Genomic DNA, 23,695 nt, shown 5'->3' with positions numbered 1-23,695 from the left:
AGAGTTAATTGTAGATCCCTGCTATACATGACCGGTCCATGACAGTATCTTGGATAGCCAAGTTTACGTAAGGATTCTGTGTTTTTTCTATAAATGCACATTCTTACTTCACCATGTTACCAATGTTACTTTAACTTGTCATTGAATGTAAGTGTCTCCGATATATCATCACAAGAGATGATGGTCCCAGTGAACCAGATATATTTTCACGTATATTTATCAATGAGGTTTCTCCTTACAGAGCTCATTAATTAGTGTGGCCCACCATCTATGGTCATGGATGTATACAGTATCCATAGAAACAAGAAAACAACTTGTCTGTGTTCTCTTTTGCAGATTTCCCCCGGCCATGGAGCTGCATGTCTCTGCTCTGTGATTACTGGCCCCACCAACAGTTCACAGTCTCAGATCTCTCTGCTCTCCCCTCTCCCCAACCGGTCGAGGCAGATGGCCGCCCAACTCTGAGCCTGGTTCTGTCTGAGGTTTCTTCCTGTTAAGAGGGAGTTTTTCCTTCCCTCTGTTGGAGGTTTTTCTCCCTTAAAGAGGATTTTTTTCCCTCCTAACTTACGTGGGAATTGTTGAAGTATTTGGTTTCTCTGTATAATGTTTTAAAGTTCTTTATTAAGGACTTTACTGTTTTAAGTGTCATGAAATAATATGTGCTGTGATTTGGCGCTATATAGATAAAATTGAATTGAATTGAACTTGGCAAAGCTGAAAACGACAAAGGGGTTGTGAAGTTATTTTTGTGCATACCATGAGAACAAGTAACAGAAAGTGAACACTTACTACCCAAAACCCCCAACGTTATATTATTCAGGTTAGCCAAGAGAAGGTTCTGACTTTACTAGTGACAGATATAAAGGCTCATTGCTATTGGCTGGGCCAGTGGTACTGACATCAGTGACTTTGTGAAGGAATGACACACAGAGCAACTTACCAAAGGTTGCAGAGTTGAGCCCTTGCAAAGAAATCAAACTGCTAAATAGCAAAAGCCAGTATGTAACACAGCTTCAAAATAAAGACATCGACACTCAAATGAAGAGTGAATCTAGTTTCAGTAAATATATTTTCAAGTCGAGCTGAAGTCACACTATCTATAAATCAATAGATCAAGATTTTCTTCATATATCAAGAAAACTGTGAGGAGTTGTTGCAGTAAGTCATGATTTTGACAACCTTGTTTATCCCTTTCAGCTTCCAAGGATGCCTGTAACGCTTGCGCTTATTTATCTCATACAGTGAGAAGGCTAAGCGGCCATGCAGTGATAAAATGAAAATTGGGGGAAGCGTTTTATGTGAAATGCGACGTAACCATGGCACTTAACTCAACAGTTTGGAAGACCTGCTTTAACGCTGCCCACCTGCAGAAAATATATCGGGTTTTTTTATGGAACACTTGGCTGCATGCTGGTCCAGTGTTTTAATCTATATCCTCTCTGCAGCACCTTTTTTTCTGTGTTTTCTTTTCCTTTACCAGGTGTGCAACTCTGCAACTGTCATTAGTTATCCGTGCCTGTGCATCTGTGCCTCTGTACCTCATACACACAAATAAACACCTTGCACATATTGGACTAACTGCACCTTAGCTTGTTCTTTTATGCCATATCTCAATCTGCTCCGCTTTCAGCTGTAGTTCTCCACATCTGCTTTTCACTGTACTTCCATGAGCCGCAAGCTCTCAGCTTACACCGCTTTCTTGGTTTCATGCTGTCTTGGTTTGGAGATCATAGAGCTTTGAGTCTCTTGAGTTGCTCTTTAATGTGTCAAGAAACTAGTCCTCAGGTAAATTCACCCCAGCAGCATTTGGTCTCTCCTGTCGGATGTGTCACAGATGCTGTCAGAAGAAGGAATATAGGATTAGTGAACAGCTTCCTCCTCACTGGCTTGCTCGATTGTTTCAGATTGCCTGAGATAACCAGCCAGCGAGCTGGAATTCAGATCTACTGTCACTGGGGCAAAGTTGCATATCTTAGACCTCCAGTTGAGGTTGCTTCACATCCATAATGGTTTCATAAGTTACGTATCTGCTGTGGCGTTCATCATCCAAGCTCCAGTTTCTCTAAAACTTTTTGGTTCCCACACAGTGTTTGTTGTAGATGAACGCATACATCACACATTAACACTTACTCATCCACACTTCACCACTCAGCAGATTCACACAAACAACTGAGCCTGAGGAAGGCCCAGAGGCGCCTCAAGAACAGGTTGGATGCCTTTGAGCACTGTATGTAATTTGGTATACCATGGAAATTAAGAAAACTGCTGTGATATTTTTTTCCCTATGTTGTAGAAATGAATAGTGTTGTTAGTCTAGAGGTTCAGAGTATAGACTGTGAATGCTGTCTTCTCTTCAAATCGGTAGTCCACCCCAAGTCCCAAGTAGGAAGAGGAGCACTGTATACTAATCAGCAGCTGCTCCTATCAAATGATTGGACTTTTTGTGGTATGCAATTGTGGTGCAAATTCTTCCCCGAGGCCCAACTTCCCTGGTCCCCTCACATCACTGGTAGTTGCCATAATCACCCAGTCTTCGGAGTCTGATGCAATGTAGACTTATTGAAAATCAAGGGTCTCAACAAACCGAGTGATCTCATGAGAGCAACTGAAGTGAAACGGTTGAGCCCTGCCTTATAAAGTGTTTAGGTCCCATGTTGTGGTAGGACTTTCCCAGGGACGCACATGCCATCACATGTCATTCAGGGGTCCTATTCACTGTAATTAAAATGCAAGCTACCCCCCCATCAGGTGCTGCTGACTTTGTGCTGACACAATGGGTTTTATCAGGTGAAGAGACCCCCTGACATGGCACTGCTGACCACTGACTGACTCATGACTGTCACATGACTGACACTTGGTACTGTGAATCACTCAAAATCAATACCTCTACTGACTGGGCATTAAAGTTAATAATTAAGTACAAAGATATATGTGAGTATCAAAAACAACAAAAAAATCCACCACACAATCTGTAATTTTTGGTGACAACAGCAGGTGGTTCCTCGAACCTCCCGTCAAATATAAAGTGACTGGGGCAACAGTGACCTCAAGGAAAATATTTTGAGGCAGAGTTTTTGCGACAGGGGCCAACAACAGATGACTGGGTGTAGGCAGCTCGCAGACGTCAACGTATTCTCTGAACTAAATTTGTCAGGCTGTTCCTGAATATGAGCGAAAAAGTGCTCAGGCATATCCTCTCTCTAGACAAATGGAGACTAAATAAACAAAATATGTGCATCTTTGTTCAGTCATGCGGGAAGGTGCGTACGCGCTCTACAATTCCATGCAGACACCACATGAACATATGCAAAGTCAATGTGTCACAAGCAGATGCAAATGCACACAAAAAAGCTCCAAGTGTGAATTTAACTTGTTCCACACCTAATATTGTCCCTTTTAAAGATGCACAGTCGGGGAAAAAAATCAATTATAGGAAATACAAAAAAAGGCCATTCATTCTTTGAATTTAATTGAATCAACACACTGGTGAGAGGCTCGTATTGTGTTTGTGCAAGTTGCAGAACCAACCTGCCAAAGCTACTTTTGTGTTTCCTTAGAAGAAGCCTTAGTGCAGGTCGGACTGTCTGTTATGTAAATGCACTTCTGAGGTACAAAAGTATTTGCCTATTGGTTGCCGACGCATTTTGCCTGTAAGCTTTTTTTTTTGCTTTTGACTACTCAACTGTTCTTCCAGTGGGCCTGGTTTTACATAGGTGATGTAGTTTTTTTGTGTGAATTATATTTGCATAGGATTTCAGTTAATACAGTTTTCACATGAAAGTACCTCGTCAGCCCGCGTTTCATCACCATGTTCACTTGTTAGATTACTGCATTTGCCCTTTAACAGCGAAGAAAGGCACAACCGACATGCGATGTACTACATAAAGTTCAGCCACTGTTTGCAGCGATTATTATCAATTCATGTGCTATATATGCCTCAGTGATGCATCAGTGATTTAGGCATTGCATTTCTTTGGAAGACATCCTGGATGATCTTGCTGATTTTGAAGACTAGTCTTTGATGTTCTTTATCTATTTCCTCACTAACATAAAACAAATATTGGTTGCTTTTCACATGTATACATATTGATGATAATATTTCAAATGGAATTTAAAAGCTTGTTTTCTACTCCATTACTTCTCAAAAGTCATATAACTCATATAAACAAGTTAATTAACCGCCTAGAGATTGTTAGTTTACTTATTTTGCTCTTTTTAGTTGACTTGACTTTTTGCCTTGCCCTGATGTTGTAAGTAAATGATATGCATATGTGTGTGTATGCATAATTATATAAATAGCATGTTTTCAATTGTCATTTACACCTGTGGGTGAAATGTGGATTGAATCTGGATAGTAATGTTTTCTTTTGAAGCTCATGCTGAAGTAGTAATAACTGAAAAAGAATCCTGTATCTTTTGGTTCATTTATAAAATCTCAGCCCTGTCTGGTTTTGATCAAAAACACACCTGAGTGAGATACATAAGCTGTGGTATTGATGTGGTTTTGATACCAGAGAAAAGTAATTCCACAGTCAAGCAATGATTGAAATTCTGAAAAAAAAGGAAAAGACAAGTATTTCAGAGCACTATGTATTATTTTTTAAGACAACTGAGGCAACTCGAGGGCTCTCCTCTGTGGTGTAATGTGTGAGAAACGTGATTTTCTCACCCACGTCTCTCTCCTCGAGACTCCTTTTAAATAATTGAAAGCTGAGCGAAGCTGGGCAATTCTGTCCCACTGAATGAGAGCAAATTCTTCTGTGGGCTCCTGCAGTGAGACTGCTGAAAAAGCCAAAACAGCTTAGATTTGTAATATCTCTACCGCTATGTGGTGCCTTTCTATTGTTGTATTGCTCATCCCCAGGGTTTTGCAAAGAGAAAGTCATTGCTGAGGCATTCAACTGGTTTCTGACATCTACACTATTTCACTTGGAGGGATTTGAGTCTTAGAGAACAACTGGATTGATAACAGTTCCTCTTTGTGTTGTTAAGTCTGCCTGAACATTACTCTTTTGGAACTTTAAGATAGCAATTGATCTTCTAAAGTTACCCTGTCTTACAGTTATTTCCTCGATAGAAAATTAGTATCTGCCTCAGGAAATTGTGATAACGCACACTCAATACAATAATGATGGTGCTGTCACATGTAAGTGGTTTTGAGTCTTGTATTATTTTTTTCTTAGAATAGCCTGTAATTAACATCAGTCAGCATGGAGTCACTTCTCTATGTGAACATTTATATGCACCTACAATATAGGGAGCACAGTTGATCATACAGATGACAGCATTTTTAACACAACCCATCATTATTTGAATTAATGTTTGAATGTGTATAATTTGGAAAGCATGCCTTTGATTGGGCACAGCTGTGTTTTGGGAATTATTTATTTCTGGAAGCCATCAGTGATTCAAGCACTTCATCAACCATACACAGGTTGTTTAGGGTTGCAATTATATAATATATAGCTGTTCATCGTCTAATCAACCCGTTTCAGTGTTTTTGCATGATGCATTACATGCTGATTTTCTCATGAGTGCTAAGAGGTTCAACATCTAGATGATAAGCTATTTTCAAATGCAATGGTTTAAAAATACCTCTATCTTTAATTCAAAACAAATGTTCCTGGTTAAGGGGCCAGGATTTTGATCCCATTTCCCTCGGGACCAGTGGACCTTCACTAAGCAGTGAGCAAAGGCCAAGATCCTCCAACATCACAGAGATGGCCTTTCGAGTTGATTATTGCTCTTTCTTTCTGCTCTGGGACTTCAATACACCTGGGAACATTAGTTACTGAACATCCAAATAAGTTATTCACTTCAGTTGATCAATTAGCTGCTAAGAGACTACCCTACCAGTGTTTACATCTCGGATATAAATAGCTTTGGAGTATTGCCTTAAGATAAGAAGGTTATTTAAGGAGAGCAGCCATTATGGAGTATACGCTTGCTTTAGTTATGTTACACTTAATGGTTTTATCACAATTCATGGGTGAACTAGGGCAATTAAAGGAAATGAGACTTTGTTGTCTTTGCAAATGGAATTCTTAATGTATTGTAAAGGGTCACAACTCTGATTTTATTTGGTTACAAGTCACTGGAAGTACTACAAAGCCTGTTAGAACAGTTGTGTAGTAAAAATATGTTACTGAAGTGAATTAGGGGAAGCACAGGGTACAGTGTTTTGTAGGTAAAATCACTCAACTGAATTCCTTTTCACCATTCGTCTTTTAATCTGTCTCTTGAAATAAAACTTTACTGAAGCACAATACAAGCCTCTTCAATATAAATATTGTAATATGAATAAACAATACCAGATACTACATTTTCAAATTTTACTTTTACAAATCGAGTCTTTTTTTTTGCGGTGTTCAAGTAGAATTTGATGAACCTTTAATATCACCAAGATAACATGAAGGTAGGGTCCGCTGTAATACTACCCCACACAAACAAAAACACAATATCAGAGGGCAGATGGGGAAAATAATGAAAAATGATACCCAGACTCACCTGCAGATATCTTGGAACAATGCTGACAAATGGGAGCAGCAGCCTGGCTGTGCTGTTTTCATCAGATCACATCATCTATCTCACTGTGGCACCTGCCTCAGCTACCCCATCAAATTTCAGCAGCCTGCTGTCCTTGAGGCAAGTAGGCAGAAGCCAAATTATATGCAGAATGGTTATCCACTTCAAGGTGAAATAGCAACTGAGCTCTCAATTATTTCACAGTGGCCTATTCAGGACTTGTGCAGAGGAAATGGAATTAGAACAGAATTACAGGATGGGTCGGCCCCTTACCTCCTCACCTATTCACCTTGACAGGAATTGCCCAGATCACCTTGGTAATACATCTGCCTACAAACAATCTGCTGTACATAAAGTGAGCGCAAATAATGGTTTCATTTGCCAGCAGTGAGTCCATTTTATCAGGCTGCCAAAAAGATGGTTTTAATGGCAGACAGATGCAGTCTTTTGCCTGCCACAGTTTTTGAATTGGAAGCTCATGACTCTTTCATGGGGCTGTTAAATAAATAAGAAGGGTGGATTGAGTCACCTACAGAGACGTGGGCTGTAGCATATGGTCCAGGCCAAAATGGGCCTCAACAGATCGCCTTTTTGGACACCATCCTGGTTCGAGCTTGATAGCCATGAGCCGGCCAAGACAGTAAAACAATAGCAAGGCAATCAAATGCGAGTGACTAGGGTGAGGGGTTGGTTGGAGATCAGGTGTTTTTTATTTATTTGTTTTTTTTTTTACAGCACTGCTTGGGGAGGTGTTTATTGACTATGCAGAACTCTCTGCTCAACATCAAAGCAACAGCTAAGTCTCCTCGTGGGAGCCACACCAGACATAAACCCCTGAACCCAGAAGGATCAAAGTCTCACCCTCTATTCAACTTAAAGCATATTATATAAATATGAATATTCTGAATATTATGTCGCAAATATAAATAGACAACCCACCAACAGGAAACCATCTTTTGCACAAATGATATGGTAATTACCGTGGATATTTTGAGAAAATGTTCACAGCCATTTTTTTTATTTTTCTAGGAAGTGAAATGATGCATATTTATCCCAGAAATGATTCACTACAATCATGTGCACTTTTTACATTCACATCTGCTGTGCAGGGCCTTGTAGTAAACAGACATGATTTGTCTCCTGGGATTCATCCAGTAAATGTACTTCGTGTGTGTGCAGGACTAGTTAATATGGTACGTGGCTCTTTATCAGTGCAGCACTGTCCGAGCTAACACTGACATAAACCAGGCTTGTTGCTGTCTAACTTTCATAGCAGCTTCTCAACTATATCATTCGGTCACTGGGAGTCTGTAACAATATAAACTGCCATGTCCAGTTTCCTTACAATCCTGGAGAAGAGAAATTCAGTCAACAGCCCCCAGAAACCGACATGTTACTGCTCCCTCCTGAACAATGGATGTTCCTGCTTTGATTTGGACTTTTACTGAAACAAGACATGACACTCCTACTTTGTTCTGTGTGTCCAGTTTCCTTAGAAGAGTGGGGAGATGCTCAGCCTGGGGGCTTTATCAAAAGTAAGGATGAGTTATGGCCAGTGTTGAGTAGTAGATGAAATCGAGTTAGATTGTATTATTATTAGATTGCAACATATGTAATTATATTATATTACAGTAACAAACTGAACAGAATGATATCAAATATTGTTGGACTTCAGTTTTACTATCCATCAGTTGAGGCCTGATGTACAATTTTTTTTTTTTTTTTTTTTTACTTTTTACTGTATTTTTTTTTGCCAAAGGTGAGGGATGTATATAACATAAACATGATGACGTTCTAAACCTTGTGAGGTGTTTGGATAATGTTCTTTATCTAAGCATTGCAATAACTTATATCTTCGCCATTTCACAGAATAGTGTTTTTGGGGAAAGTGGTGAAACATTTTTGCACATAAGCCTGTGTATGTCTATTAAGTAATAACGGCCCGTCGATTGATTGTTTGAGAACATCTGATATTGTCAAATCTAGTTAACCCTCCTCTCTTTTCCCATGTATACGGCAAGGCACAGAAAGAGCAAATGTATGGCTGTAATCTGTAGGGAACAAGCCCATCAAAAAGAGGTACACTTAAGTGTTCCAATGCAAAATAAAATGGAAAATTTCTTGACAAAAATATATATGTAAGAAACAGATTTCAAACATTTTTAATACACCTCTGCTCTGTGATAATAACATATGCCATCCACAAAAAAAAGTAAAGCGTTACTTAAAAGGGACAAAAATGGTCATGTGTGTCACTTTGCAGAAAATTGCAGCTTTCCAAATCCGAGTTAACATTGTGTGTTTTGTGTGTGTGTGTGTGTGTGTGTGTGTGTGTGTGTGTGTGTGTGTGTGTGTGTGTGTGTGTGTGTGTGTGTGTGTGTGTGTGTGTGTGTGTGGAAGTTGCTGTTTGCAGCTATATCCCATTTTGGCTTAATGATGCGTAGAAATTACTTTTTGCAGCAGATGAAGTTTTACAACAGTGGAGCGATAAACTCTAAACAACCACTGTGCTCTGAGTTACAGTACATATGATAAGTTCTATCCCTCTAAGCTGAATTCATCTCATCACATATTTATACTGGCTTTTGACATTATCATAACAGCCATTTCAATACTTAAATACATTGTATGTAAAGGCCAAAACCTTTACATTACACAGACACCTGCAGCAAACAAAACACCACAAATGTGTCTAATGATTGATTCAAGACCTGTCATGTTTCCATGATACTTACCATTGATAATTGACTACTTAATGGACCATCATGGCAGTTTTACATGCTTTAGCTCATTAACCACCAAATGTTTGTACTTTACACTAGTAACACCTTCTTTCCGGAAGGTTTTCAGATTGATTTTTACTTTTATGGACACAAGTAAGGTACTGTAAAAGCCCAATTAATATCTGAAAATGTCTCTATCTATGAATTTTGTGAACATTAATCCCAAAGATTATGATCACACTCTATTTTACCACCAGCTATTTAACATTTTTTTAATGCTTAATCAGTATACGAACCACTGATACGTTGATTATAATGCATTATAATATATGAATGATTTCAACTATATACAGCTATAATGTCAATAATTTATTTTCTGCTCATTTTTGACTGTATATCTACTTAAAACCGTATAATGAGTTATAACATTATTATCATTATATGTTGCTTTCCAAATATGAACCAGGTAGATGGTGCAGTAGTGTAGCATTAGCTGTAATTCAATGATCCAATATTCTGTTTGGTGCAGTTTCCTAATTAAACTGATTAAGGTATAAGCTCTTTCAATTAGATGCCTTTATGTTTAAAATAAAAATAAAATTAAAGTAAGTAAAACGTACTCCTGATTTTGCATCTATTTCATTGGTTGAATATTGGGATTAGCTTGTCATATAACGGATTCATCAGGAATGCTGAAATAGGTTGGGTTTGACTGACAGTGACAAAAATAGATGAATTAGCATACAGTAGGAGTAATAAAGAGAACCAGACCTGAACAAGGGCTTAAATTGGGTCCTTAGATATGGATACGAGGACCAGCGAATATGCTATGAGATGAAATTCCACATCTGAACATAGATCTCAAAAGACTGGCTTTTTATTTTAGGCATCTGAAGCTCCTATGGTGTGACAGAGGCACCACCAAAAGCAAATTCCCACTTTTGTTTGCTTACGTGCAGTGTTTCCCAGATGTTGTTAAGTGCACGGATTTGGATGAGTGCAAGGAACACCCAGAAGTGTGTCTGTATTTTCATGCTCAGTTGAGGAGAGGCGACTTGTCGCATGGTGTCAGAATCCATCAGCCTGTTCCTGACCTAGAATTTTAAGCACCGATCTAATATCTAAGGAATAAAAACAATGGATGTCTCCATTACTCCCCGCGGGCTCTGAAGCCTCAAGAATAGCTTCTCTCCTCTTTTCTGCCTGTCTGTTTTCAAGTCAGAAGATAAATGAGCAGGCTTTGATACAGCTTGAGGAAAAAAAGAACGTCAAAAGTCCCCGTGGAGTTCTAACCAAGGCAAGGAAATAGAATAAAAAGGAATGGGACAGAGATCCAAACTCAGTGCAGAGCAGCACTGTGTTTTATGAAACTAGGCTGTCCTAGTCGTATCCCTGGTCATTTCCCATAACCTTCAAAGGGTAACCTGATTTGCCCGTGTTTCTCTAAGACACATCCCAAAATAAAATTGTTATTCGGTGTAAAAGAGCTCTTATTTTTTGTTCCATTTTGAAGTTCACGAACTAATTACTTTCCCAACATTGTCTCTTGAAAATTACAAATGTGCAGAGTAAATTAACAATATTTCCTATAAATATCATATTTCCTGTGATCCTTTACTAATGGTGGTTAATTAATGTTTAGAGGCCAGGCGAGGGGAGAAGTGAATTACCATTTTCCCCGTAAACAAGTAATTAGCGCTGAAACATATGATGTTAAATTACCTTGCAGTCTGCATCATCACTTAATGAGGTATTCAATCAAATTAATCAAACATTAAATTTCTCATTTGGTCACTGCTAAACAGAAACTACACTCAACTGTTCAGCTTGCTTGTCATTGTGGCGCTTTAAAAAAAAAAAAAAAAAGATAACTGTAATAAGACTGGTGTACAGTCGCCTGTAAATGGAATAGTTGACGTATTTAACTATAATTCCACAAACGTTTTCAGAGCCAGACCTCGAGGTTTGGACCTTGTCGATAAAATGTTTTCGCCAAAAGAATGTCAAAGACTACCAAGCACATCTTTAAAATCAAGATAGAAGCATGACGTGTTTAAAAAAGTCCATAGATTGTTTAATACAACATACCATATTCTCAACAATTCAACATCAACAAAATTTTGTTAATTAAAAAAAAAATCTGCATATTACCTTTATTGCACAGAACAATTTTAATGTATTTTCCATAGATTTCTTTTTTAGTATCTTTTTTTGTAAAAAGTTGGCTTGGACTACATGGTCAATATAGTCCAGGGTCAAAATGAAAAAAAAAAAAAAAAAAAAAAAAAAAAAAAAAAAAACAGAATCCCGTGATCACTCGAGAAAAAACAAAAAGGCTAGGTACAGTAGCCACACTTTGAACAAAGAGAGCATTCATAATCAGCAAGAGGGAGAACCATGAGCCATATCCAGTGTTTTTTTTTTAAAGTTTTTTTTCCTTTATGCAAAACGGATTACACCAAAGCTGCTTCAGATTGCTCCATGGGTGAAACCATCTGTGTCACTCCAACCATCTGCATATCCAGTCCATACTTCCAGCCAGTACTGTGTCGTTATCTGTAATGTCATCCATCATAAATAACTTAGCCTTTATCCTCACATATGTTCGTGAAGCCCAGCTGTCCACAGTGTGTACTTGAAAAGGTAAGGCTGTAATCTCAGATGTTATATGCAGGGCCAAACTGGGGAGCATAATGTGTAGCAGTTCTCCCCCCACCCCTTGACGAACGATGCACATTTCAGGAGGAAAGCAAACCTGTAAATGATCCTGGAAGGTAATATTTCCATGGCTTAAATGGGTGTAGGAGGGGGGCATCTTCATGAATAAAGCGTTAATTTTGCAAACAAAAAACAATCAAGTAAAATAACCAACAATGACAGAAATATTCTACAGCTTGAGGAGCACATTGTTTCCAAAAAACGTGAGCACCACAACTTCTATTCCACACAATCATGTTGAGCACAAAATAATACCATTACATAACAGATTTTGAAATGCAATTTAAAAGGTCAGGGATAAACGCTTATAGTATTAAAGTACTGCCAAACATTCTGTTTGATGGCAGAACTGTAGAATAGATGCTGCATCGCTCATTAGTACCAAGCGTCATATCGACAACATCTCACATTTCATTCCATTTCACGCCCTCCATCCGTGTGTATGCTGTTTTAGTTACATCTTAGGGCTGAGTTACACTGATATCAGAGACTGACCTCAAAGGACTATGTCAGAGAATTCATCCAACGCTAACATCCTCTATTAGCAGACGCATCTAACACCAGGATTTTATGCTACTTTGCAACACTAAATATTGTCCTTTGAAAAAATACAATTATTCCTCCACACCTCTTGGCTGATTTTTCACAGTGTAGCACTCAGGACTGGTATCAACAGGAAAAGATGCAGTGACGTCACTGAATCTATGAATTTTCAAAAAACATATTTTTGTCATCATCATTCAGGAATTCAGGTCACATAACACCCAATGTAATCTGTTTGACAGTACCATTCACTGTATTTACTTTGTATGTACTTTCTTGGCTCTGAATTAGCTGCTGTGACATTCAAACTATGTATCACTAACAGTTTTGTATTTCCTAAAATTTCTTGTGGCATACAATTTATGTTGTTTCTTTGTGTTCAATTCTGGGGCATACTCTTTCAACAAAGATTTATCAGGTATTGTGACATGACTGTACATTTGATGGATCACAGAACAATCATGACTGTAGGAAAGTTAAAAAAAAAAGACCATATGTAGCACATAGCATTCACAATTGTAACGCTGATGTACTGCAATGAAGATGTACTTGAAATGCATCAGCGTTGTATAAATGTGCTCATCAACCCATACAAATCTCATTCATAACAGGACATCTAACGTCAGAAAAAAAATAACACAAAATAAAAAATACAGACAAAAAACAGCAATGGTCAAAATATGATCTGCCCCTCGCATTCTGGCTGTTTGAAGTGTTTTTTTTTTTTTTTTTCTGATATATTTTTCCCACTATGAATCCATAGGAAAATGAACTGCTTATCTGACTTTCAATACCCCCACAGGCCTTTTTCATTTTCATTCCCTCTCACTTTTGAAAGTCAGGAACTGCCCTCCTGTCAAGTCCGTCAGTCAGGACAAATCATATTACTCTATGTTAACAGACCAGGATCCACAGGTTTGTAAGAAAGGAAAGAAAATGTCTTCTCTTCCATTTGTCTTTTTTTTTTAAAAGTTGAAATTGAATAAATTCCACATCTCTGTTAAATCATTTTCATGTTAAACTTGCGAGGAGCATCCACTGTGCTGCTGCTCATGCCGGCGTCTGATTTCCGTGGCACATACTCGATCTCAATGTTGTGCTTAGTGTTGCCTTTACCTCTGCTCCAAAGGAACAGCAGTACCAGGCAAAACAGGACGACACCAAGAAAAGAGATGAAGCCCATTGTGGTCGCAATGATCAATGTCTTTATATCAAACGGGAAAGGGACATTAGCTCTTGTACCGTTAGCACCAGTTTCTGTGGGCTGGTTGGATATGAAGGCGAAAGTCTTGTTGGGCTGATGTGGCCAATCAGGCGAGTAGCTATGAATGTGTAGGTGAGCAAGAGAGGTGTCGTTTCCGCCTGCGTTGCTAGCTATACACACATATGTACCATTATCTTGAATCTGGGCATAACGCACCTCCAGGGTACCATCTGGCAACACAGAGAGCCTTCCAATCGTCTTGGTGGTGATAAACTTTTTCTGTGGAGACAGCCACATTATCACTGGAGCAGGATCTCCATCTGCTTGGCAAGTAAAATGAACAATGGCTCCCTCATCGACAAATTTCTGCTGGGGTTTGCGATCCCTAATCCTAGACTTGCGACATGTGAAGTAGTTTGGCTGCAGAACATCCGGGAAGTCTTTGAACTCTTTGCCTTGGACAAACTCGGGGGAGGCACAGGTGGGCTGCTGCCTGTTGAAGTTCAGTCTCCAGCGCCGTCGGAAAACCCACAAAAGCCGGCAGTCACAGGCCAGGGGATTATCATACAAGGCGAGGGTTTCCAGGTTTCCGACTGAATGGAAAGCAGACTCCTCTAAAGTGCTAAGAGAGTTCCCAGATACATTAAGAATTTTCAGGTAGTTTAGACCACGGAAAGAGTAGGGTTCAATCATTGCCAGTCTGCCTCCGACCAGGTGAAATTCTTGCAGACGCAGAAGATCGTGGAGCTTATTTCCCTCAATGGTATGGATAGGGTTGTAGGAAAGATTTAGAAAGCGCAAATAAACCAAGTGCCGCAGGGCTACGTAAGGAATTGTGGTCAGGTTGGCGTTTGCGATGGTCAGGGAGGTGAGATTTAATCCATACAAGCAATTTGGGGTCATCGTATCCAAATATGGCCAGTTGGCTATTTCCAACACTTTCAGCCGATAGAGCCGTTTAAAAGAGTAATCCCGTATGACATTGATATTGAGGTGGCGCAGCCTCAGAGTAATCAAACTGTGGAGGTGGGTAAAAGCCTCTGTTGGCACGGAGGACAAGTTACACTTCTCAAGACTCAGGTGCTCAAGGCTGCTTAGGCCATGAAAAGCCCGGTGGGAGATGAAAACCAGGTCATTATCACCCACCTCTAAAGACCGGAGGTTGTACAAATCCTGGAACATGTAGTCCAACAGGATGACGATCTTGTTTTCACTTATGTCCAGCTGTGTGAGATTACTCAGGCCTGTGAAGACACCGAGCTGGATCAGCTTAAGCTTGTTGCTACGCAGCCCCAATGTCCGCAGACCATACAGGTTGTTGAACGCTCCCGGTTCAATAGTGGAGATCGTGTTTTCACTGAGCTCCAGGTGTTCCAGGTTGGGAAAGATGGAAAACTCGTCTGGGTTAATGGTTCTAATGCGGTTTTTGCTGAGGTCCAGCAGTTTTGTTTCTGCAGGAATGCCCTCGGGAACTGTCATGAGCTTCTTGCGGTGGCACATCACGGAGCGCTCTTGAACATTGCACTCACAGCGGGATGGACATCCTGTGGTGGAGCCAGACAGCACAGTGCCCAGCATCAAGATCAGAATTGGCTGCCAGCAAGCCACCAGGTAGCTGTGCCCAGTCGCTTCCCCGGCTGCCATCTTATCGGTTACCTGGGGAGACACAGAGACATGGCGGAAAATTTTGTTAGAAAATGAAACACCGATAGTTTCAGCCTCACAACATTCACAGCAATTCTGTATACACTTTTAGAAGGCAAGAGGCAAATTTAGTGGAGATTGTAGAACATTACCATACATCAGCTAAGCTACAGACAGATGGTGTGTATGGTTTGATATCACTGCTAAACTCTGCAATTTCCCATTACATGTGCTGTAAGGGGGGCGGGCAGCAGTCTGAACTTGTATTTAAAAGACCTTCGTTTGGCTGCTGTTGGTTACTTCAGCAAATGTTAACATAACAGAGAATCCTGCTGCACAATTCATGAACAGACTAAAGATGAATAGAGGTTAGAAGGAATAAGGTGTGTGTTTGCATAATTGAGAGTGCTGACAATTTTGAATGCTACATTTTTCACTGGTCTAGACAGAGTTTCAAAAGGTATTTCCAATGCAAGTAGCTCCTTCTGTTTCAGCCTTCTGTGAGACCTTTTTTTTGTATATAGAGGAGGATGTACTGACTCTAGCCACAAACTCTAAAGCCAAATCCTTGTAGTAGTCTACATACATCTTACTCTACACCCTCATTGTGTCTGCTGGCGAATGCTGAAAACCATTTGCACAACACACCTTGAAGATAATCAATCAGTCAATGCCATTATGCCAATACGAAGTGAATGGGCACAGGGTCAAGTGGAATTAACAGTATTTATCAGTGATCCAAGCCATCCTGTGTCAGAGACATATACGAGTATCACATCTGTGGTTTACTCCGGTACCATGAAGCCTTTTCTTTTCAGCCCCTACTCCGTTGTTCCTACCTCAAGTCGGAATTTGCTGCGTGAGTTAAAACAGTAAGGGGTGAAGCAGCAGTAGCAAGCGGACGCGATCAAAGATGGATGGTGGCAAGTGTGATGCATGTGCTGTGGCTGACCCTGAGCTCATGCAATTTTTAGGATAAAATATAGATCACACACAACCAGGGAATTGGATACAGAGAGATAAATACAGGCTTTTACAGAAAAAAAAAACATATTTAATTTTAGTAGAATAATTACCAATTACATGCAAGATAATAATAGTAACAATAATAATAATAATAACAAACAAACCAATAAAAAAATAACCCTGATGGGGCCAATTAGCTACATTATAGTGGAAACTGAACATCATCAGAATCAATCATGGTATGATCTACAGATAGCAATTGTGAAATATGAGTCAGTATTATCCAGGCTTTAATTAATCATTTATCACAAGGAATAGGACTGTAGTTCATTGAAAAGATCAAATGTGCCAAGAAAAAAAAATACACTGAACCAAAGTCCTTCACATCTAATTTGCAGACATCCTAAGACATGTCTCTGGGGGACTCCTGTCTATGTGTGATGGCTGTAGTCACAATACATATAATTTTGCCAGTGGTAAGTAGTTTCATCTCTTGTTCTAACTTTGTCTTTAAAGTTGATTTCTAACTAGTCACGTGCTTCTTCTTCCTGACAGTCTCTAAAAGACAGATAATGCAAATGTTTGTTCTTCAATAGAAACGATGGACCATATTACATGTGACAGATTGACAGGGTGTGAAGAAAAATGAAAAAAAAAAAAAATCTATGATATCATGGTTGACAGTTATTGTGGTCACCACGAATAACTTTTTTTCCCAAACTAAACTAATAGCCCACTGGACATCAGGCTGATCATAAAATTGGAGTGGGGGTCAATAGGTTCAATTTACTTCTCTCAATTTAATTTTATTCCCTCACAGGTCAAAGGTCAGATTGAGGATTTGATGATACCATCTGTGAACAAGTGATGTCAAAACAGTCTGAGATGAGAGTTTGTCTGAGATCTGAGACCTGCACCAGAGCCTGCTGCACTTTACGCTGCCTCCAGCCATACACAATCATTCTTATTCCTTAACCCACATTGATCAAGTGAGTGCTGAGTGCTGCGAGATAGACTGCTGTGTGGCCTTATCATAGGCTTAGCTCTATCTGTCAGCCTCTATCATGTGCCTATTATATATTGGATATCCGTCGATGAGATGCTATTATGTCCAACTCTATTACCATTGACACTGAGATCCAATCAGGAAAATTATCAAATCATAATCTCTGGCTGGTAAAGCACTACGGCTGCAACTTCAGCAGTTTAATGACTGCAGTCAGGCATGTTCTCACATTTGTCTCAACAGAGAAAAAAAAAATCCCTGCAAAATAACACTTCACTTGATTACTCAATCATAGCTCATCTGATTATTTAAGTAAGGTTTTGCAGTCAGTTGTTCAAAATGTCTGCCCAGTTTTTTTTTTTTTTTTTTTTTTTTTTTTTTCATGACAGACTCGCCTGGAAAATTGTGGCAGGGGAGACATTAAGATGAAGGATGCCATCCACGGGTAAACATTTGCAGCCCAGTTTTGTTAATGATCTGGTGTTATCATTCCCTCACAGGCATGTCGTCTGAATGCGGTTCTTCATTCCAATCAGCACTCCAGTGAGCTCCCAGAGAATTACATTAATTGAGGTGAAGTTAGAGGGGGGTGTGTGTGCTTCTAAAAAGAATGAATATGTTCAGGAAATAAGACAACAGTGCTCAATAAACGAGGACCCACTGGTCCAAGACCAGCAATAACCAGATCAATGAATGGTGAGATGAATGCCTTTATGCCAGCATCCACTGGGATCCTGAAGATGTTGCTTCATATTGGAAGTGGATGGTGCTCCCATGCCCATACACTATACTAATTAAACAGGCAAATATGAGTTTTTACTATCCCTTTGCACAATATATATGTGTGAGGGTTAAGTGGTCACAGTTACATCCCATCGTGTCCTAGCTGCTGTCATTAAGTAACGTTTGCTATGTTTTTGGTGTAGAGCCTAATTTAAACTCAGTTGTTGCTCCTAATCTAATTATCAAGTCTGTAATCTAATTATCCTTTACTAGATAAGAGCTTGCAAGAACTCTTTACTAGTTAAACTGTTCAAACTTACAATGCAGTAGCAGGTAGATGGACTCTAGTATAGTCTAAAACATTTTGTCCAGAAAATGTTTGCGACCACTTTTTTTTACATACACAGACAACAATGTTAAACTACGACCATAATCAAAGATCCAGCCACCATCTCCTTATAAATCTCAGTTTCAGGAAGTTCTTTTAGAAGATTTACAATATTAAGTATCCCCTTACTTAAGCCTTTTAGATCCATGTTAAACAGGTTACGAAGCCCCACTGATTTTAGGCTGTCGATTGTTTTCTGTCCATGTGGCTTTCACACACTACGTGCTATCAATCCTCTAAATCTGAATGAGGCTGTCCATCATCATTAACTTCTTCACAATAAGCACAATCAAACATATCAGGGAGGGGTATTGTTCGGACTTAGCTCTCGCCCCATTTTAGTTTACCTGTCACAAGACAGCTCTCTTGTCAGCCTTGTTAAATACCATCGTTAAATACCTGTAAGCTTCTGGGAAATCCATGAAATGATGCTGACGTTATCTGCAGCACAAAGTTCTCAAAGCCCTCAAAGTCCATTCCTCTGCAAAATACTTAGTCAGCTGCCTAACTAATCCTCAATGGTCAGACTCAGTAGGGTAATTTTATTTACTGTACTATCTGCATGACTTTGATTGCATTTTCCATGAATATATCCATTCTTCCTCATTTCAGCCTTAGAAGATGTAAACCTTTCATGAGACAGTATGCCTTTAACTGGTATCAAATATCAGCTATTTTTTTCATTTGAAAATCATTTTCCAGCATTTTAAAATGAATGTCTGTGTATGCTGAGAATAATAAAGTTAGATCCAGCTCCTGAGACTATACGTAAGTATCAGCCTCTTAAGATGTTTATTGGTTCAGTTTTCTGTAGTAAGTAGCAGCTTTGCTTTATGTATATTGACAGCCACACTTTGATTAAATCAATCTTCACCAGAATTTTCTGACCTTTAGCTTCCCAAGTGAGATCACTTTCACACTACAGTGTTGCCTAGCTGTGTTTCAAGAGAAAGGTTACCCTTATGTCATTGAGAAGCTAAACTGCCTGCTGGGACTGCTAGCTGGATCCGGACCTGTGAAATGGCAGGGCTTAAATGTAAGCCGACGCCCAACAGATGGACAGCGAAGCCCTAATCCAGGCAAAGAAGCTGGTTTGTGCAACAAGGTACAGAATTCAAACAGTGGCCAGATGTTGTCCTGACAAAACTCTGCCACGAAGGCTGCCGCTGTGTTGGTCCTGAACTTCACCTCCCCACAGGGTCATTTTCGTCTCCGTGCTCCAGTGTTTGAGGTCTCGTTCCATTACACAGCAAGAAGTACAGTTTAGAGAGTAAAATAAACAAATACTGATAGGGGTTTCTAATATTAAATCTCTGACATCTCTGATGGGGTTGACACAACATCAGAAGCAACTTTTTAATTAAATGGCAAAAAAGTTTAACAGCTCCAGAAAGTACAGCTTCCAAATAGAGCACAACCATCAGAGTTGGCAGGAGGTGGCTGGGGTGGATGGTGGATGAATGAAGCGTCCGACTCTCACACTAGAGACTGGCGTGTGCATCCACACTTCCACTGGTGGTTTGGTTTAGGTCATGTAAGCATGTGGTCCAGGTTAGGGTAAATATAAAGAAACATATTGTGCAGGCTGAGTGAGTGGATATTCTCATGCAAGGCTGGAAAAAATATGTTTAGAGTTACATGTTACTAAAACATGTAGTGTCACCGACATTTACCTTGTGCTTTTAAGAATTAGGTTTCCTTTCCAAACATATTTGCTACAATTTAGCTTTTTTGAAGCATAGTCCAATACAATTTCAGCAAAAGCTAAATATTTTAACATTTATGAAGGTGGGAGTTATTGTATGGCTGTAGTATAAGACTTCATTCATTCTTAACTGGGGCACCTGATGGACTGCTAAATAACTGCATCTTCAAAAATAAAGTATTTCAAAATGTTCATGAAAGTCACCAAATCACTGGGGTTGAGCAGCTGACTGAGTAAAAGTGATCAAACCTTTCAAGTGATAGCTATATATTTTCTGGTCCTAAAGTCACACTAATGGTGCATGAATCCTGAGAGCCATATGTTTTCAATGCAACAATTCATAAATTGGTTCTTGACTTAGGATGAATTGTCATATATTTGATAATTGACAAATTGCCCATGTCATTTTGCATGACATTTACTGGTTCTCAATGAGACAATTTGTAGAATTTTATCACAGCTTGCTTGATAGATTGATAGACATTAAGGTTCAAAACTGACAAGACATTAAATGTTTTTATGGAAGTTGTTAACATTCCTTTGGCTTGATGTGGTCAAGTGTTATGCGTGCACGGGAAGGAACGTGTGTCCTTATATGATCCATCATTATTAAGCTATTTAGCCTCGTATCTGCGTCTCCATACAGAGAATCACAATTATTTTTTTTCGTTCTTCAGGAGATGTGTTTTCAAAGAGGAACAGCCTCCAGAATGTCAAACTTTTAGAAAGTGGATCGAGGATTTTGGAAGCACTGCGATCAGCACTGAGAACCCACACTTCTCTCACAGCATCCAAAAAAATGAAGCCTGCCAATAGTCGTGTGTAGAGGAATAACAAAAAAAATCACTTATCATTTTCCTAATCAAAGCCATACTCAATTGACATTAAAGTTTCAATAATGGTAATAATGTTTGACAAAATAATATGCTTTGTCAAAATCTGACAATAATAACTTTGAAAAAGCAACAACGAGCTGTGTGATGTTGACAAAAACAAGGCTCTATACAACTTTATTTGAATATATCTGTTGTTTACTTATATTCTTTATTGGACAATTATAATATTTCACCTAAACTAAGTGTGGTCAGTATATGTTTTGTAAGACATTTGGATATGAGAGCTATGCAGAGTCACATGTTCTCTGTTTATTTCCCTCGACCACAGCAGTCAAATCAGCTCATAACAATATCACTTAAGTGTAATACAGCCTGTATGAAACAACAACATGTCCGCCATATTATGCTATCTATAATTAATATCATAACACGGGTGTTATATGGATTTATCGCTTGGCTCTGAAAGCGTCAATTTGTTCTTTACTGATATAACCTTGATCACATTTCTTCAAAATGCCTCTGAAGTGAAAAACATTGTATAAAAGCTTTTTTCTGCCCCTGGCTTCGATTCATGTAAAAAGTTTTTCTTTTTTCTGTGCATTTAGATCAGAGCAGCCCAATTTATGGCCCGTGGACCAAATGGACACTTGGGTTGAATTTAGGCACCTCTGATTTAGATCGTTTTTGCTAAGCCTGTCAAGCCTTTCAGCTTTAAGTTCAAGTTCCAGTGCCTGTGTAAGCAATTAAGAAAATATAATTCAATACTTCAATGTTAAAAGGATAATAAAATGTAAATGGATTATAAGAACAATTAATAAACTAATTAATAGTTCTAACATCAGCTTCCTAATGTGCTTGCAACAGGTTTCATGTTATCACAATATTTCTCTTTGTAAATTTGGTCATAAGCCAAAGGAATGGAAACAGTAAACTACAATATAAACCTGATAACAGCGCGGCGTGAAAAGTCAGATGATCACCATGGTTACATTTCACTCTGAGAGGAACATGAATGTCTGTACAAGATTAGATAAAAACAAACCAGCTTACATGTGTACTTTTATACTCATGGAATAGAAAAAGGAAACAAGTGCAAAGACTTCAGGTGATGCATGTATCAGACATACTAACATACTGCATCTACTGTATGCACCAACTGAGTAGGTAAACATGTGCTGTATTCATTGTAGCAGCTGGATTACATTTGGAGAGCAGAAAGTAACAAAGTAGAACAGCTAGATGGTGAAAGAATGAGCTCCCCCAGAGAGACCTGCTGGAATAGCTGTTCCCTTCTTTCACAAAGGCAGAGACAAAATTCTTCACACACACACACACACACACACACACACACACACACACACACACACACACACACACAGACAAATATTGTGACATTTCTGTTTGTCTGGATATTGTTTTGTCCCCTAAAAATGTGGCCCCCACTCCGGGGCTGGATCTTTTGGATTGGGAACGTGCTGACAGAGCCTTCAAGACTTGAGGCAATTATGTCAAGGGGGCACACGGTGAGACATCAACTCTTCTCCCGACACCGCAGGAGATGTCAACCTTCGGTGCTCCAGAGAAGAAAAGTGAAAACACTGCAGCCATGGCGATACATGTAGGAGAAACGATGACCGCCAAAGGTCATGGGGCTTTATATTCTACACTGGATACTGATCTTTGATGAGTGTTTCAGCGTGTGGGTTGAACCTGGCCTGTTCTAGTTTGTTTAGTTTGGGAGACTGAGATGCCAGCACTAACGAGGCCCCAGGAGGTGCTTTTAGAAAGTCTGTTTCAAGCAATGGGCCAAAGAGAATATGTTTTTTTTCTTTGCTTTTCTTTTCAGTCAGCAGCTCTTGTCATATTGTTTTATAGAATTTTCAGATCACTACCTTTGTTTCACAGGCTGTAAAAATGGCAATAAAAGGGTAAAAGTCACTCAGATCTGTTGCTATAGTGACTATCTGCTTAATTGTTCCGTCAATCCATACAACACAGGCAACAAGTTTAATACATTATTAATCAGGAAACTGATGGCATGATCCTGTGGGTCATTACATCGTGTTAACAACAGATAGTCAATTACTAGCACTGTTATGGAACTTATTGATGGTTTATTGTGATCAAATTGTGTGTTTAGACATATTTGCCATTCAATTTAACATGCTAATTGCAACCAAAATGTAACCTTATTTAAGGTTATTTTTTCATGCTCAACTTTAGTGCTGTATTAGATCTTTAGCACACCGTGAGGCAACATTGAAACTTTACATAAATATCCTAAACATATTCTTCCCAATGGCTTTGATATACTAAATAAGAATGACCCTGTGATGGTTTGCACTACACAGCTCTGTACATACAGTAATATAAGCCCACAGTCAGCAACAATTAACAAAATTAAGAAACCATTTCCTTCTCCGGCATAAAGCTTCTGATTAGGAAAAAACACTGACGTTTCACTCTTATTATTGTAATGAATTCATCGGCAATTGTGCAAAAAGCAAAGGAGCTTAGTCAAATAAACAGGTTCTCCCATTGCCTTTTTTATGGGCAGCCATGAAAACATTTTCTTACGTAATCATCCATCTTTTCTTCACCTCAAGGAGGCAGCTTTCTGTGCACAATTTTAAATCCAATTTTCACTGAAAGGCAACTGCAAGACAACCAACCCAAACTACATTTTAAATTGAGATCCTGTATGGCCTCGTCTG

At 39.1% G+C, this 23,695-nt stretch overlaps 1 protein-coding gene across 5 annotated transcripts in view; it reads right to left on the bottom strand.

Moving 5' to 3' along the window:
* Positions 1 to 11,300: 11,300 nt before the first annotated feature.
* lingo1a (leucine rich repeat and Ig domain containing 1a) overlaps positions 11,301 to 23,695 on the bottom strand; it is a 130,350-nt gene continuing 117,955 nt past the window's right edge. For all 5 annotated transcript variants that reach the window (XM_069162713.1, XM_069162717.1, XM_069162712.1 and 2 more), the window contains one exon: positions 11,301 to 15,369. In XM_069162713.1, the coding sequence (XP_069018814.1) occupies positions 13,510 to 15,357 (1,848 nt within the window). In that variant the 5' untranslated portion in view covers positions 15,358 to 15,369 and the 3' untranslated portion in view covers positions 11,301 to 13,509. The remainder of the gene's footprint in view (positions 15,370 to 23,695) is intronic.

The sequence above is a fragment of the Embiotoca jacksoni genome, unplaced genomic scaffold, assembly GCF_022577435.1.
Source record: "Embiotoca jacksoni isolate LCO1_2020_lvr unplaced genomic scaffold, fEmbJac1.0.p SCAF_3, whole genome shotgun sequence".
Taxonomy (NCBI): Eukaryota; Metazoa; Chordata; class Actinopteri; family Embiotocidae; genus Embiotoca; species Embiotoca jacksoni.
The sequence above is the reverse complement of the archived record's forward strand: the minus strand, read 5'-3'. Positions and strand labels throughout refer to the sequence as shown.